A 16,549-nucleotide genomic window follows, 5' to 3' on the forward strand; every position below is an offset into this window, starting at 1 on the left:
TGTTTCTTTCTCCTCATCCTATTCCATTAGCTGACCTTGCAGTTGATTTTAGACCAGCTAAAAATGTGTGAAGTGGTACAAGTAGTTATTAGTTTTCGGGGGAAATTACTTTTTCACACAGTGACAGGTAGGTCTGGGTTTTCCCCTTAATAATTGAATTTAGATCTGCATTTTGTATTTACTTGGGTTATCTTTGTCTAATATTAAAATGTGTTTAATTATGTGTTTGGTATGTAAATATAACAAATATCCAAAAGTAAAATGAATGAAGCATGAAATCTTGGTGGTGGTCAAACCACAGTTTTGACTAAATTCATGAAGGAGAGAGTATTTTTATGTCCCAAGGGCATATTGTACTTGCAAGACATTTTCCAGAAATAACCATTTGTCATGACGACCTCGGAAAAAAATGAAAAATTACAGGCTGGGTTCTAATAGATGGATTCAGCTCCATTTCGGGAGCACTGGAAAAAGACTTGGGGAAATAGTTTGAACATCTACAGAAAGAATTCCTTTAAAGTGAAATACTTTTGAACTCCAAGTTCCATGATGCAATTCGTGTTGTCTAAGCGGTTGCAAGCGGGAGAGGATGTTTGTAGCACCAGTAAAGTGTTATTGCCGCCGTATGTCGTTGCAAACAGACTTCCCAGTCCTCAAAATGAGGAAAGCAACAGAAAACTAAGGAGACACTCGGTATGAATAACTGCTAACTGGTAATTTACACGCGCGTTAGCCAGCTAGCTAAACATTACTTCCTCAAACGACATGCTAGTATTTATTATGCATTTTATTATTCGTTAGCTAGCTACAGAAAGACGTTTATATAGGTTCTAAAATAAAACGTTCACAGATGGCTTTGTTTCTTCTTAAAGCGAGTCCAACACGACGCAAGGAACTGACGCTAATGAATAACGCTGTCATATTTAGCTTTCTTTTTCTCTAGCTCCTAGCATATTGACAGGTAATAATATTTAACGGCTAGCCAGTTTGTTGACGTCTGTTTGGGACTGAGGTTCTCAAGCGACACTGCTAGGTCATGTTAATTTCAGGCGATAAGACATTTTTATGTCAAAACAACATCACGACATGTCAAAGCGTGAAACTATTTGATCTCATGTTGTCACCTCACATAGCATGCCGTTAGCCATTAGCCAAACAGAAATTCTCTAGCAAGTGTCTCCCTCGTTTTGTCTGTGGAAGGTTAACTCGTGCTTTGTTAGACGTCTTCTTTTTCTCCTTTTTTTTGTGTGGGGAGAAAAATAAAACAAAAACTGAAGTTGCGTCATTGTCGTCGGCTTGGTGACCGGGCTAACTTCAAACGTTAATAGAAACATGTTGAGTTCCCATTTCTCTGTCTTTTTTGCAGCCCACTTGGAGCTTGCTTCTCACCGAGAAGTAAAGGTGAGTCGAAGTGACAGGTCGAGTGTTAATTTTCATTAAAATAACCTTTTACTTTTACCTGCTCCGTGAGACTTTGCCTCTCATGTGTATGCTTTTACTTACTGTGCAATAAAGCACTCGACTGTAATGTTTATGATGTAAGTTTTTGTTTATTTGTTTTATCATATAGTCTCACTTATTGTGCCGTTTCATGCTGTGGGACTGTCAATGAGCCAACCAAAGCGTCAGATAGTGCTTTCGGTTTTAAGAGGAATCAGACACAATGAGAAAAATAAGTTTGTCAGAGGGAGATCTTTTTGGCACTCTTGTAAAAGCTAAACACAAGAGGGTAAGCTAGTCATTACTTTTCTCTTAAAACAAATTCAGACCTGTAATTTAAAAAAAAAACCAAAAAACAGATGGACAATCCTTAGTAAGTACAGTAAATGGGTAAGGTGTAATGTAACAGATTCTTCAAAAGACCATAATGCATGCATCATATTTTCTTTGTACCTTAGTAAAGGACCTTGTTGTTGAGCAGCGCTCCCTATCCAACACATCTTTTCACCAGGAGACTCCAATGAAGCCTTCTCGGGTCCCTAACCGGCTTTCTAATCCACCACCGAGGAGAATGTTCCCAATTCAGGCACCTGAGGTGTGCTACAGGGACAGAATTGGTCCACACTGGCAAAATCCTCATCCCCCAGGACTAATCCATTCATCAGGATTTAATTCAAGCAATTCACTTAATCTTGGTTCCCCCGTGGAAAGACCTTATTTTATGCCAAAGGAAAGGTTGGGTCCTTCAGAACACTTTGGTCAACCTCCAGGGCTTGTGCCAAACAATCCAGGTACCATTAGGATGTCATTAAATCCCCCAATACCAGGAGGCCATCAGCCAGGATCTTTTGACACATTTTTGCTTCCAGTGGCTATCAACCAATCACCATCTTCCCACATAGGCCGAGATCAAGCGACTGAATTCAAGGCTTCTTCATCCAGCTCAGAAAGTAAAACTGTAACAACACAAAGACAAGAATCAGATAAGGTATTGTTTCATCTTTTTTCATACGGTCTTAGGAGAAACTCAGATTTTGTGCTGGTTGAGTGTTTTTATGATAAATATGATTATGATTAGTTATGCTGAGTTGATGTGGCTCTTAACGTTTTGTTAGGCTCAGTCCAGTGATGTGGAATATTCTATACCTACGGTCCAGCTGCACAGACCATCTGTGAGTGTTACAACCCCATCATTCAACTACAGAGCACCCAATGAAGTTCACCCACAGTCCCCTTCATACTCACAAGGCTGGTATCCTAATATCAGCCATTGGCCCTCGCAGGGCTACCATCTCCATCCAAAACCCCACTCATCCGACAGTAGTCGTTTACCCATCATGCATATCTCTGTAGCCTCTTCCCAGGTAAAGTTTTTATATCTTTAATAACACAAAGTTTATTTCGAGTTTTGAAATCATGATGAATGCTTTCTACCTTTCCAGTCTTATGCCAGGCTAGTCAGGCTAAGAGCTTTTCAGTACTTGGTTGGATTGAGGATAGAAGATGACATAGCCAGCCTCAGCAACATGATTTTTTTTTTTTTTTTTTTAAATCAATGATTTAGCATTATAAACAGACTTAATTGCCTTTTTTTTCATCTTACTATTTAGCCATTTCTAAATTTAAAATGGTTTTTAATTTGCCAGTAGGAAGACATGTCTTATTAACATGTTACTGTATGTTATTTAACACAGAAGTAAGGCAATTTAAGAGCACCTGTTGACTTACAAACAGTGAGAATTTGTTGCCACCTTTTCAGTTTGCAACACCACCATAATATCTATTTTTTTAAACCTGAATCAGATATTAAAATATTTGTGAACAAAATCAATACTGAGACTAACTATGATTAAAATTTATGAAACTGGCAATAGTTGGAAGGTATTTAGCTGTTTTCACACATGAACTGTGGACATTGTCAAGAGATAAGATTTTTTTGATATGGGCTGGTGTAACCCAATCTCACATGTAGCACACAACAGGAGATTGTCTGCATCTCTTTGGTTCTTATTACTGTAAATATTATATATTTATATTATGTATATAAATATTACATTTGGTTTAGGCGAGGGGTGGCAGAGCATGGAAAGAAAACTGAGCACTCAGTTTCCATAGGACAAACTGGCTATTATTATAATTTTATAATTGACTTTATAAAATGGAGCTGGCAGGTTAAAGACAGTTGTTTTTTTTTCCTGATTCAGCTGGTTTGATTATTTGTTTCTTTCTCATACAAGTTCATTGGGTATTGTCTAGAAAAGTTTAGCACCAGAGGGCATGCAGAAAACAGCTTTAAATAAGTTAAAGTGCATCTACTAGCTATTTATTAAGTCTGTTTATTTAAAGAAATAATTTCTGAACTGGTTGTCACTTGTTTTGTTTTTTATAAGATAAATTGCATAGCCACAATGTTATTGCTGTTCAAATATCACTTAAGTAATTTTATATCTTATGATTGTCAAGGTTTTTATAATTGATACGTGCCAGGTCCTTTCTCTTTTCCCTCCCATCTCCCTTTTCCTATTTTATTTTTGTCAAGCACCTTGGTATACCCTTGGTTTTTTAGTGTGCTTTATAAATAAAGTTTATTATTATTATTATTAAGTAGGTCACTAACTTTTTTTGTCTTTTTTTTGCAGAGCCAGCAACAGGAGCAAACACCTTCAAGTGAAAAGTTAATTTCAGGTAATATTGTAATTTAAAGTAAATTCTAAACTTTCAGATAGGTTATGTTTGGCAGTATTGCTTGTTAAGTCCTGTAGCTTCAATACACTGAAAATATCACTGACCTGCAGGTAATGTGGAATCTCTTAAGTCAGACCTTCCCAAAGTGTGGTGCCTGCCACCTGGGGGGGGGGCGCAGAGCCATTGTGCGGGGGGGGGGGGGGAATTGGCAGAATTGGTTTTCCAATCGTGGGGAGCACGCGCTGGGCTGTTCAAATTACGGACAAACCGTATCCCACATTCTTGATTTTTGGTTCACAAACACTTCTGATAATAACTAACTACTCCTGACATTTTGGAGATGTTAGCTCTTTATACAGTAAAGTTACAGTGGGATACAAATAATATCAGGCTGATCCTGCCACGATTTGTTCCCCGGGTTCAAATCGCGGACAAACAGTATCTCACAGTTGTTTATGTTTTTGAACCCATTTTGCACAGAGAGGCATTTTTTGAAAAATGTATTGATAGCAATGTTGAATATTATTACACAGAAAAAAAACAACTACACGTAAAATAATTACACCGCGACGCCTCTGCCTTTGTAAATGGAGGGACAGTAACTGTGTGTGTGTATGTAAGCGTTTAAAAACTGAAGATGGTCAGATTAACAGTATTTTGTCTCTATCTGTCATTCTGCAATTCATCTCATGTAAACAATAACGTGGCGCACAGCGTGACGTGAAAATAGGCACATACCTTTTAGGGCTGCCACGATTAGTCGACTAGTCACGATTATGTCGACTATCAAAATCGTCGACGACTGATTTAATAGTCGACACCTCGTTTGAAGCATCACAAAAGACGCAGGAATAAGTAGTAGGATTTAAGAGTGTAATAACGGACTGAAACAGAAGATGGCAGCACTGCATGTACAAGGATGCCAGCTGCCGTTAAACCCCAAAGAAGAAGAAGCTGTATCCCAGAATTCATAGCGCAGCTCAGTTTACAACAATGGCGGCAGCTAGTTAGTTTTAATATTACTCTTATTATTTCTGGGTCACAAAATAAACGATTAAAATATTTTCAGGCGAGAATGTAACTGTATAAACCTCAAATATTTGCTCAGTTTATCAAGACACCACATATTTTCAGAAGCGCTCCGACGTTTTCGGAGATGTCTGTTACCCACTAGCTCGATAGCTAACCGGGGGCAAGGCTCACTAGAGCCCGTGAGAACACCGGACTCCCGCAAATCGTTTTCAAACCCACCGCCGTCTTTCGCTACTCAGGTTAAATATATATAAGTCACTTAGATAACTTCAAAATGTTATTGTTTGGCTTTTTTTAGTATTTTATTTGTTCCTGAGTAAATCGGTTTGGCTGAGATTAAAGTTATAGTTTTTACACAGCTGAATAAACGTCAAGCAGACAACTGATTATCAGAAGTGTGAGATGCTCGAGAATATACTCCGGTGTCCCGTTATATTTTAGATAGCAAGGAGCAGACGGCTGAGTTTATTAAACTTCACCGAAACAATCTGCAAATTTCATTAAAATTTCATAAACTATCATCTTGTCTTTATTTTTAGTTAGCACATACCTTAAACACTTAAAGCTGTAAGCTAAGGATAGTTATATAAGAGCAGATGCATGCTGGTGGAATAAGCTGTACGTTTTACGTCCAATGGATGCATGATCTGATTAGTCGACTAATTGCAAAAATAATCGGTGACTAGTCGACTATCAAAATAATCGTTTGTGGCAGCCCTAATACCTTTGATGTTGCGTGACAAACTCTGTATTCCTCGTCCACACGTAAATACAAAAAAGGAGTTTTAAAAAAATCTCAGTTTTCGGTGATTCGAAACACCGTTTACGTGTGGACGAAACAGCTGCGTTTTCAAAAATACCCATGTAAGTATGAACGTAGCATAAAAGAGTTAGTAGTTTATTTTATTACTACCTGTAATTTATTGCAGATTGCTTGCATTTGCTTAATTGTTTACTAAATGTTTGAGGTGTGAAATAAACCACAATGGAGCAAAATATGGGTGTGTGTGGTTGGAGGATGTGTTTGTGCGCATGCGGGGGGGTGCGAACATTTTTCTTGTAAAACAAAAGGGAGCCTAGCAAAAAAAGTTTGGGAACCACTGTCTTAAGTGATGAAAACAAATTGTACTAGGCTGACTGTATGGTTGGCATGCTGCAACAACGTTATTATTATCATCATTTGTACAACCCATGAAGTATTATCCCCCTCCTCTAAAATGTACACTTGGCATAAAGCAGTTAGGCAGGTAATTTTCACCTGGCATTCACCAAATCCAAACTTGTCCAATGGGTCAACTGGTCAACTGCCAGATAGAGAAATGTTATTTGTCATTCCAAAGAACATATTTCCACTGTTTCACGGTCCAGTGGTGCATGCTTTACATCACTCTGATTGTTGGCAGTGTGCTTGATGACATAATGCTTTCATGTCATTAAAACCTATGCCATACTATCACACTCCAAACACACAGTACTTGTCCTGATGTTCATGTCAGATGAGGTTTTTAAAACTGTGAAGTTACTGAGAGTTGGCAACTTCAATGCACTATGTGCCTCGGCACCCACTCTCTAACTTTATGTGGTCTGCCACTTTGTGGTTGAGTTGCTCTGGTTTGTAAACGCCTACACTTTGCAATAGTCCTACTTACAGTTGATCATAGAATATCTAGGAGGGAAGAAATATCCCCACCTGACTTGTTGCAGTGGTGGCATCCCATTACAACAGATGTTTGAATTCAGTGAGGTCTTTAGGTTGACTCATTCCTTCGCAAATGTTTGTCAAGGTAGACTGCATGGCTTGGTGCTTAAGTTTTTACACCTGTGGCAGGGATTGAAAACCTGAATTCAAAGTTTAAGAAGTATGGCTTTTAAAAAATCCCCTAATCCTGATCTGTTGTCACTATAATTTGTGCTTCAGATGTCCCTTTAGGAATTTCTTCATGCTTAAAACAAAAAATATCACCTACTCTTCTTTATTTTCATGTGACATATAGAGCTGCAGTAGATATTTTCATGATTGATTTGTTGGTTGATTTAAATATTTAAAAAAAAAGACTTTTTCATCTGAGCTGTAAAATATAATACCTAGGGGGGAAAAGTGTCCATTGCATATGTGGTTTTGTCTGACTGCCATTTGTGACTCTAAAAAAAATAGTAAATTTGAAAGCCTGGAATCATAAAATGTATAACCTTATCCTTTAAAAGAAATGATGAGTTTATTATCCGAATAGCTGCCAGTAAATTTCTGCAGTTGCAGACTATCATTCTTTTGTGAACAGATTGAGGTACATTTATCTGATGTGGATAGTAAAACCTTTTTAAGACGAAGTTAAAACTATCAAATTCTGGTCATTTTGTAGACATTAGTGAACCCTCAATATTGTTCAAAAGAAAATATCATCTTTTTTTTCCTTTCTCCAGCAGTGGACTTGAACTTCTCATCACACAAGAGGCGCAGCGAGTATGAATATGGTTCAGAGAATCCCAAGAAACCATGTCCTCAAGGGGCAAACTCAAACAAAACGGAGACAACAAAACCCACTGTTCCCACTGCACCTACGCCTCAGCCGTCAGTGATGCATTCTTCAGAGTCAGCAAACCAACACAAAACCACAGATGGCTATGTACTTACAGAACAGGCATGTGGACAGTCAGCATGCTCAGAGCTGTCATCTACTGTTGGACCTTCTCAGTCATGCTGCAAGTCATCATCGCATAAAGAATGTACAGAGAAAATAACATCAACAGGTGCAAAGGAATCATTTATAAATTATTCTCAGAGTCATGTACCACAGTTAAAGGAAATGAGATCACATGTAAAGCCAAATGAGGTAAGTGTGAAAAAGACAAGCGAGCAAAAAAATAAAAGGGATAAATCAAGCACTTTGTTCAACTCTGATGTTCCTCAGAAGGACACTACTAGCTCTTCACCTGCTGAGTTAGGCAGTCACCACTCTGGTTTTTCTTCCAGTAGTAGCTCTGTCAATACCCCGAAAAGAAGTAATCCCAGAGGAGAAAACAGAAAACTCAGCAGTAGCACTCACAAATCAACCTCAAAACCAAATTCGAGTTCTTTGACTGGTCGGACAGGAGAGCGGAATAAAGCTTCTCGTTCACGAAGACCTGTAGCTTCTTATGACGCCAATGATCTTTTCACTCCTGATCCTGTGACTTACATTGTTAGCTCCTCAAATAAGACTGTAAAACCCAAGATAGATGGGGAAACAAGCAAAACAACAGAGAAAGGTTCATCCAGCATCACAGGAAGCTCCAGCAACTCAATTACTGAGTCCTCTTGTGACAAACATCAAAACTGCAAAGTAACTGGTCCTCTTCTTGAAGCATCGTCCACTTTACCTACCCCACTAGGCAGTTTTCCAACTGTAACGTTAACACGGGTAAAACTGGAAAACTTAATACCACCTCCTCGAGATAAGGACACCAAAAACAGCCCCATCCCTTCTTCACACAGGCAGCTTAAGGGGGACCAAAATCCATCTCTCCTCTGCAAAAAAGTGAGTACAGGTGCTGTAGAGACTGACAGTGCTGCTGCTGAACAGACTTCTACCTCCAGTTATTGTCGGTCTCTACCACTGAAGGGGCAGGAAAGTAAAGGTGATAACAAGCAGATAAATGAAGAGGATCCCATAGATGTGGAGCTGGACTTGGGGCTGAGTTTTGCAGTAGATGTGGATCTAACCCAAAGCTCCCATAGCAGTGATGATGAGCAGCTACTTTCCTTGGAAGAGATGATGGAGCGTGCTACTAAACCTCCAGATACACCTGAGAAGGGAACATTTTCAGATCCTAGTCCACCTAGACGTCTGAGCTCTCAGTCAAAAAATGTAAGTAAAATGTCTTGGTCTTTGTTGTACGCAAAGTTGTTACTGTATGAAAATAAGCTTGGTGAGCTAAAGGACAGTAAAACTTTATTTGGATGTTAACTATCACATGTTGTTTTCCACAGCAACCATTTCAATCCACAACAAAGTCAGGCAATTACAAGAACAATCTTGACCAAATACTGAAGGAAATAAATAACAATAAAAAGTGAGTTGTTCATAAAGTTTCACTGCCATTTCATTTCAAGAGTTACAGCATCTTCACAAAACTCTCTGCATTATTCACTAGATCAAAAGAGATTGAGAGACAACTGCTAACTGCATGTGAAGAGGACCTGTTGAAGATAGCGGAATATGAAGAAGCAGAGGAGAACCGAGAGGAGGGCATTTCTTCCGAACAACAGTAAGGCACACAAAGACATGCTGCCACTTTTTTTTTTTTGTCTCTGGGGAACCGTGTTTTCACTGTAGTTAGCTAAACTGTGAACTGCTCGAATTTGTTTACCAGGGAATTCTTGCAGCGGTATTCATTGATGTCTGCTGCAATCAAAGAAGTCCCTCCAGGAGAAGAAGTGTTCAACCTGGAGAAGTTTGGTCAGATCTTTGACCAGGATACATTACAGCTCAGGCAGTGCCTGGTCAATCCACAGGGAACAGCACAAAAAACTCTTCTGTGGTGAGCTGAATTTCTGTGTGTAAAAATGAAAGGGCAACATTTGTTGTACTTTTGTACTAAAAATTAGATATATGTAAGTAATTATTGTTTGGAGTGCATGATTTTTTGATGATTTTAAACTTTTGCCCAAATACTGCATTAGCAACAATTGTTCATCTATAATTTCTTTAAAGTTGTCTTGAATACTAATTGGACAAATTACATTGAATTAACCTCTGAGGGCATTTTTGTTGCCTCAGCTTTAAAGGGTAAACTGGCCTTCCAATTCAGCTAGAAACTTAGCAGAGAAGCCCAGACTTCCCTCTCCCTGGCCACCACCTCCAGCTTTTCCAGGGGAACACAGAGGTATTCTCAAGCCAGCCAAGAGATATAAGCCCTTCAGCATGTCCTGGGTCTGCCCCGTGGCCTCCTCCTGGTTGGACATGCCCGGAACACCTCACCCAGGAGGCATCCTTGTCAGATGCCAAAACTGCCTTAACTGGCTCCTTTCGATGTGGAGGAGTAGCAGCTGTATTCTGAGGTCCTCTCAGATGGCTGACCACCTCACCTTATCTCTAAGGGAGAGGTTAGCCACCCTTCAGAGAAAGCTCATTTCTGCTGCTTGTATCCGTGATCTCATTCTTTCCATCACTATCCAAAGCTGCAGCACCAGTCTGTTGATCGCCTACTCCCCTCACTCGTGAAAAAGACCCCAAGATACTTTATTTTTCTTTATTGGATAGATGCAGTGAAGGCTGACAGGAAATCGGAGGGAAAGAGAGAGCGGGAGACATGCAGCAAAGGGCCACGGGTCAGACTTGAACCCGGGCCGGCCGCTCTCAGCCATGTGGTATATGGTCGCCTGCTCATTCAACTATAATAATCCAACTAGATACTTAAACTCCTCCACTTGGGGCAGTAACTATATAAACTATAGTTAGCAGTGAGCTCGTGTGTAATTTACTGAGATTTATAGAGTGTGTTTTCTTTATGTATGATGTTGTTTTTTGGGTTTCAGGTACGCTTTTTAATCTTGCTACTTTTGATAATTTATAATATTATTATTAGTATTAATATGTGTTCACAGTCTCTTCCTGAGAGTGAGGAATATGGCTTATTAATTTAATACTGAATATTGAATCAGTGCTGTATCGGCAGATACCCAAACCCATGATATGGTTATGGAATTCAGAAAAAGTTGTATTGGTGCATCCCTATTGATAGTTCAGCTTTCTGTAAGAAGTAAACATCCAATAACACTGCAGCTACGGGCATTCTTTCAGTGTGACTATTACGGGGCTCTGTGCTAATTTTAGTTTTATATATTAATGACATTTTTCAAACACTGCTTTTGACCTCCAGTGGACATCACGGATGCTTTTATTATCAGCCGGTTTGACTGTAGGATAACTCTAGTGCATGCTGTTTGTTCCCCCAAAAAACAAAGATATGAGGAATCTTCAGAAGCATGGGAGATATTTTTGAAGTATGCACTAAGTTAGCAACTTGAATAAGGTCAGGTAGATGGCCATTTTTGGAAGTGTCAAGTTCTTCTGAGTGCCTCTGTGTTGGCTTTTTAAATTTTAAACACCAAATTATTTGCATAAATTACTCATTAGTCTGGGGGAACTCCAAACCAAATACTTCCTTTTCCTGCATAAACACCAAAAATCTGATAACAAATTTTGACAATAACATAAAGAAAGGAATCTGTCTTGTATACCAATAGCATTAAAAAAAATACACAAGTTTAAATTAAGACCTGGAACATTGGTCTTGGCTTATTATATTTTCTACAGCAGCTTTACTCTGTGCTTGATGTTTATTAGATTTGTCAATAGTGTGCACTGTACTTCAGAGTGGCGTGACAACCTTTGCACGAAAGGCTTTTTGTGTACATATCCTAAGGCCACAACGTACCTTTTTCATAATCTAATATGGAGCCTTCCGATAAACTTCACTGAGGACATTTTATTCTTAGGGTAATGAACAACAAGTTAGGTCTTGTCAGGAGAAACTACAGTTTGACCTGAAGGCACTTACTAAAAAGGTAAATTAGCACAGTTAGTCCTATCCAACACACTGCACTCAGGGATGTATTTAAGTTTGCACACTCAGTTTCAACTCTTAGTTTTCCTAAATAATGAATAACTTTGATCTTTCTCTCCACTTACACTCTCCTGCTTTACATCAGGTCCAGCCCAGCTCAGCTGCGATTGCATGTGAATATCGGATTGTTTCAGGAAGCTTATGACTCTAGCTCACCCTGTCCAGCTCAGATTACCCGTTTCCTTTTCAAGGTAGGTCTGACACACCCCCGCACTGAGTTTGTTGTACAAATGTTTAAGCTTGGGCAGTAATTCTTTGTCGATCTCATCAGATGATGTCAGTCCATAGTGAGAGGATGATATCTGAGAAGTTGCTACAGGCCCTCTGTGATATTGCATTGACTGCTGCTTATCAAATAGGTCAGTGCTGTCCTTCCCAAGCTTTTGGTAGTTTGTCTTTAAAATGTACATAGTGTTGAAGTTCTTGGTGTGAATACTTCCACAGTGAAATATGGAAACCAGCAGTTTAAAGTGTGGGTTCCCAGTTTATCCGACGTGACGCTGGTCCTGATGAACATGGGAGTGCCGTTTGTTAAACTCTTCCCTTTTGAGAATCTGCAACCTCCATTCACAGAAGGAGATCTGCTGTGAGTGTCATCACCATATGACTCGCTCATTCCTTTTGTTACCTTCTATATAAAACTATAACACATGAGCTGAAAGTTGTTTATTTGCTCACTTTTTAATTTAAAGGAGTTGAATTTTTCTGTGTTTCTGCAGGGAGGACGTCTACATCAAAAGTGATAGTCCTACCCACAACAAGGAAGAGACCACTTTCCCTGAACACAACTGCAGTAATGTTTTAAAGGTGGTAGACAATAAATGGCTGATGACGTTTGAGAGCTTAGCAGATTGAGTACAACTCCACCACTCATTGTTTTGTTTTTTAATCTTGTTTATAGTACCTGTCTTACTGCACGGGTCTGTGCCCACGTGCATACAGCGACAATGAGCTGCTGTTGCTCCTTACTGTAATGAGTCACATCGGCCTGGAAACGCGGCTCATCCTCGAGTCGAGTGTGGCACTGGAGCCTCTGCTGTGTAAAATTGTCAACAACATCAGGGATTGGGACGCTCTGGTCAGTGCATAAATGTCATTGTCTGGCTCTTTATTTCCTCACATTTCAGTTTGGCACATTAAAGCAAACAGTTTTCAAGTAGCTGTTGTGTTTAATCATCCCCTAAGTGGTGTATAGTATGGTTGTTCCTTATGAAGACATGTAATTAATCTGCTTTAGAATATTAACACGTTCTAAGCTCAGTTTTCTCATTTTATACTCTTTACATTGACTCCCAACAGATTTTAGGTTTGTTTCATAATTCTTGCATTAAATACAAAGCATTAAACGACCAAGCTCCAGATTATTTATCTCAGCTTCTTGGCTTGTATGGCTTAAAAAACTTTATTTACTTGCTTTATGTCTTTAGCTGCCAAAAATCTGCCTGGCTCTCACTGATTTGACAGATGATCACCACAACATGTGCCTATTAGTTCATCTCCTGCCTGACAACATTCGTGGAAAGTGAGTCTTTTTATCCTTCTTTTTTTTTTTTTTTACTATCTACTCATATATACTTAATTTCTAGATATACTGATTTTCTGATTATTTTGTTTATCTGATTCTGATTTATTTATGCATTTATATACACAGCTGAATCTAAGAAATTTGTCAGCCAGCAGTTGATGGAAGTGAAAATGAAAGGGCTTAGATACTTCATGTATCAGCATGTCTTGTTTTGCTTGTGATATTCACAAGATTTACCATCCCATAATACAGCACTATAACCTACTATGCTCTGAGCTACAGAATAGCATGAAGGCATGTAAAAGTGAAATAAAGCCAGTATGAAAACAAATACTTTGATCATTTTGTGATTTTTTTTTTTTTTTTTTTTTTTTTTTTCACAATACCATACCATTAAAAAGAAAAATGTTCTTTTTATGTTTGTTTTATTTGGACAGAGAGTTGCGCCGACATCTAAGCCTGTGCATGATTTCTAAGTTGTTGGATGGAAATTGCAAATACAAACCTGTGGAAAGAGAATTTCAGGTAATTGGGTTAACTTGTAACCTTGGCAGTTTCCTTTAAACCCAGCGCTTGAAACACTTCTCACATGTAATTTTAAATTATGTACATTAATCCATTCATCCTCAGGATCGTGGGGAGTTTGAAGCCTATATGCACAATAAATATGTAAATCAATTTAATTAATAGAGTTTGGTTTTTGTTTGGTATTTAGCTCTCTGAACTGAGGCCATACCTTCCCCGCATGCAACCTTCCTCCCTTTTCCGACACATGACGAGCTCCTCTGGAATGAACCAGAAAGATAAAGAAGAAGACCTGGGCACACTAGACCAGCAGGTGATCATTTTGTTACAGTCTGAATTGCAAAATGTTCCAACCTTGACTTGTTTTACATCCATAATAACACCTGGACATCATTTTGAAAATGATTTTTCTGACCCAAGATCCTTTTATCATTTCTTCCAGTCCTACTACCTGTGCTATAGCCTTCTGACATTAGCAAATGAAGCATCCAACTTTCAGTTTTTTCCCGCTCACCAAAAGGTAAATTCTTTTTTCCAGTCTTATCTGATTTTTAGATGTTATTGGCCTGATTTTGATTGAATGTTTAAACCCTTCCCTTTTTTTCTGTCCCTCAGAAGCAGCTGCTGTTTTTGTCAACTGAGCTGGAAACGCATGTTAAATGTGACATCAGGGAGAGTGAAAAATGTCTTTATCGCAGCAAGGTAAGCATGATTTAACAAGTGTGTGTTTGTGTGTGTGTTTTTCTGCAATTCACAAAATAAAATCTACAATACTTTTAACCAAATATGGGAGCCGCTGGTCCGGGCCTATGCTGTTCAAAACTATTTTGAATGTTAATAACTTGACTAGTCATTCGCCAGTAGCTTGTTAGCAGTAACACTAAGCAGACAGAATATCAGTTATTACCTCTCAGCTGTAAAAGGCTTTTTTAATCGACATTACGGGCAGGTGGGTAGACACGTAAGTTTTTAAATGCGATAACTCAAAAACGGGGCAACATAGAAGCTTCAAATTGATACCAGAGAACAAGGTGACATCGGATTTGGAAATTGATACAATAGGTGTGTCTACTAGCACATATAAGGGAAGCAATGGTGGTTGCCAGCATTTTTGCATCTTTGTCATCAGATTCAACTTGTTTTAAATTGACCCGAGATCACAAGTAAATCTGGTGCTTTTTCCCCCCATGTATTTAAGTTCCTAATTTGAAAAACTTACCCCACAGTTAATGCGTTAGCAGTTTTCTCTTTCCTCCTAATGGCAGCCTTTTTCTCCAAAATTAAATGTTTCAAGTTTAGTTCATAGATAACACTGTACACAGATCTGTTAGTCAAGATATCAAAACTGCTTAATAGCATTTCACAGATTAGCAAACAGTATAGATGAGGCTAGACCTAATGGACAGTTGTAATATATTTCCAGATTAGGAACCCCTTTAACTTGCTGAAACGCTCTGCCAGAGACATCTGTACTACTTTATATTTATATTAAATATATTCATATGTATCATCAGAAATATCAACAAATCATTGCAAGTTTCTTTTCAGAGGTTCTGATAAATGAAATTTTCAGTGTGCTACATAAACCTGTATGAGAACTCTTGCCTTCCTCTTCTCTCTCCAGGTGAAGGATCTGGTGGCGAGGATCTACACCAAGTGGCAGATGCTCCTTCAGAGGACAAGGCCTCTCGATGTACAGTAGTCACACACATTATTTAAATAATTTCTTTACAGGATGTGTTTACTTTGTGTCTTAAAAGATAATTTTATAATCTTATTGGCTATGCTGGTCTTTTCCCTTCTCTAGGATAAACTGTATGATTATTGGCAGCCTGGGGATACTTTGGGGTACAGCCAGGAGGAGCAGGAGGATGAAGATGACACTGCAGAAGAGGAGACTGTGGTGGAAGAAGAAGTAGAGGGGGATGAAAAGGAAGATGGAGAAACAACTATAACTGAACAGAATGAAGCTGTCATGGTTGCTGAGGAAAAAAAAGATGCCAGGGTGGAGCCAGAAGAAGACATGAAACTTGGTGAGACAGAAAAAGACACAAATGTTATTGCAGCAGAAGAAGGCATGACATTTGGTGAACAAGAAGATATGAACACTGCAGAGACGGAGGAAGACATGAATATTGATGAGGTGCTAATGGAAGAAGATGGTATCCCAAGTGACATAAGCAAAACAGAAGAGGAAAAAGAAACGGTACCTGGGAATTTAAACCAAGTAGTGCCTGAGATGGATCCTCAAGCACCCTTGGAGTCTGAGGGAGTGGATGAGCAAGTGGCTGCTCCCAACATAGAGCGTGTTGATGAGGACACTGAGATTGAAGAAAGAAAAGGATCTCACCCAGCACCAACAGCTGGTTTATTCTGATAGAGATGATCAGTTTTCAAGGCTTTAACAGCCATTGCCTTATGTTATGCTGAATTTGCACTATTTACCAGACCTCTTTTCCTAATGCCAAAAGGTTTGAGACTTTCACAGTGATTTTAAGGCAAACTGTATATTTACCTCAGTCAGTGAGGTTATGTTTTTGTCGCTTTGTTTGTCTGTTGGCACATTTAGGCACAAGCTTCCAGGCTGATATATTTTTATGAAAGTTTGTGGAAAGATGGAGCATTGGTATATTAAAAAATTCATCGTTTTGTTGTTTTTTGACTGCTGCATGTGTGCATATTGTTGTTTTATTGTTAAGTGGCCAAATATGGAAAATAAACTTTAAGTTAAATTAA

The 16,549-nt window shown here is 38.8% G+C and overlaps 1 protein-coding gene across 7 annotated transcripts; it reads left to right on the forward strand.

Moving 5' to 3' along the window:
- The first annotated feature begins 91 nt into the window (after positions 1–91).
- Positions 92–16,549, forward strand: slf2 (SMC5/6 complex localization factor 2). Of its 7 annotated transcripts, none has more exons than XM_084949580.1 (21): positions 92–693; positions 1,367–1,401; positions 1,952–2,428; positions 2,556–2,804; positions 4,080–4,125; positions 7,579–9,002; positions 9,125–9,207; positions 9,289–9,402; positions 9,508–9,675; positions 11,849–11,954; positions 12,035–12,122; positions 12,208–12,349; positions 12,483–12,570; positions 12,665–12,841; positions 13,191–13,285; positions 13,726–13,813; positions 14,004–14,126; positions 14,256–14,333; positions 14,429–14,515; positions 15,438–15,506; positions 15,621–16,549. In XM_084949580.1, the coding sequence occupies exons 3-21, from the start codon at positions 1,961–1,963 to the stop codon at positions 16,188–16,190; spliced, it is 4,263 nt and encodes a 1,420-aa protein (XP_084805706.1). In that variant the 5' UTR covers positions 92–693; positions 1,367–1,401; positions 1,952–1,960; the 3' UTR covers positions 16,191–16,549. The 7 variants fall into 7 exon arrangements, with proteins under 7 accessions (XP_084805706.1, XP_084805703.1, XP_084805704.1 ...); XM_084949577.1 differs by having other exon boundaries at positions 255–693; positions 1,899–2,428; XM_084949578.1 differs by lacking the exon at positions 92–693 and adding an exon at positions 709–961 and having other exon boundaries at positions 1,899–2,428.

Source organism: Perissodus microlepis, chromosome 13 (genome assembly GCF_051167445.1).
Source record: "Perissodus microlepis isolate ML-2025 ecotype Zambia chromosome 13, ASM5116744v1, whole genome shotgun sequence".
Taxonomy (NCBI): Eukaryota; Metazoa; Chordata; class Actinopteri; order Cichliformes; family Cichlidae; genus Perissodus; species Perissodus microlepis.

What these genes read in the sequence shown, in the direction of transcription:
- slf2 (XM_084949580.1), top strand. Translation starts at nt 1,961, where the DNA reads ATGAAGCCTTCTCGGGTCCCTAACCGGCTTTCTAATCCACCACCGAGG. An exon ending in GCACAAAAAACTCTTCTGTG is followed by an intron (nt 9,676 to 11,848) that starts GTGAGCTGAATT and finishes GCTTTACATCAG; the next exon opens with GTCCAGCCCAGCTCAGCTGC. An exon ending in TTCACAGAAGGAGATCTGCT is followed by an intron (nt 12,350 to 12,482) that starts GTGAGTGTCATC and finishes GTGTTTCTGCAG; the next exon opens with GGAGGACGTCTACATCAAAA.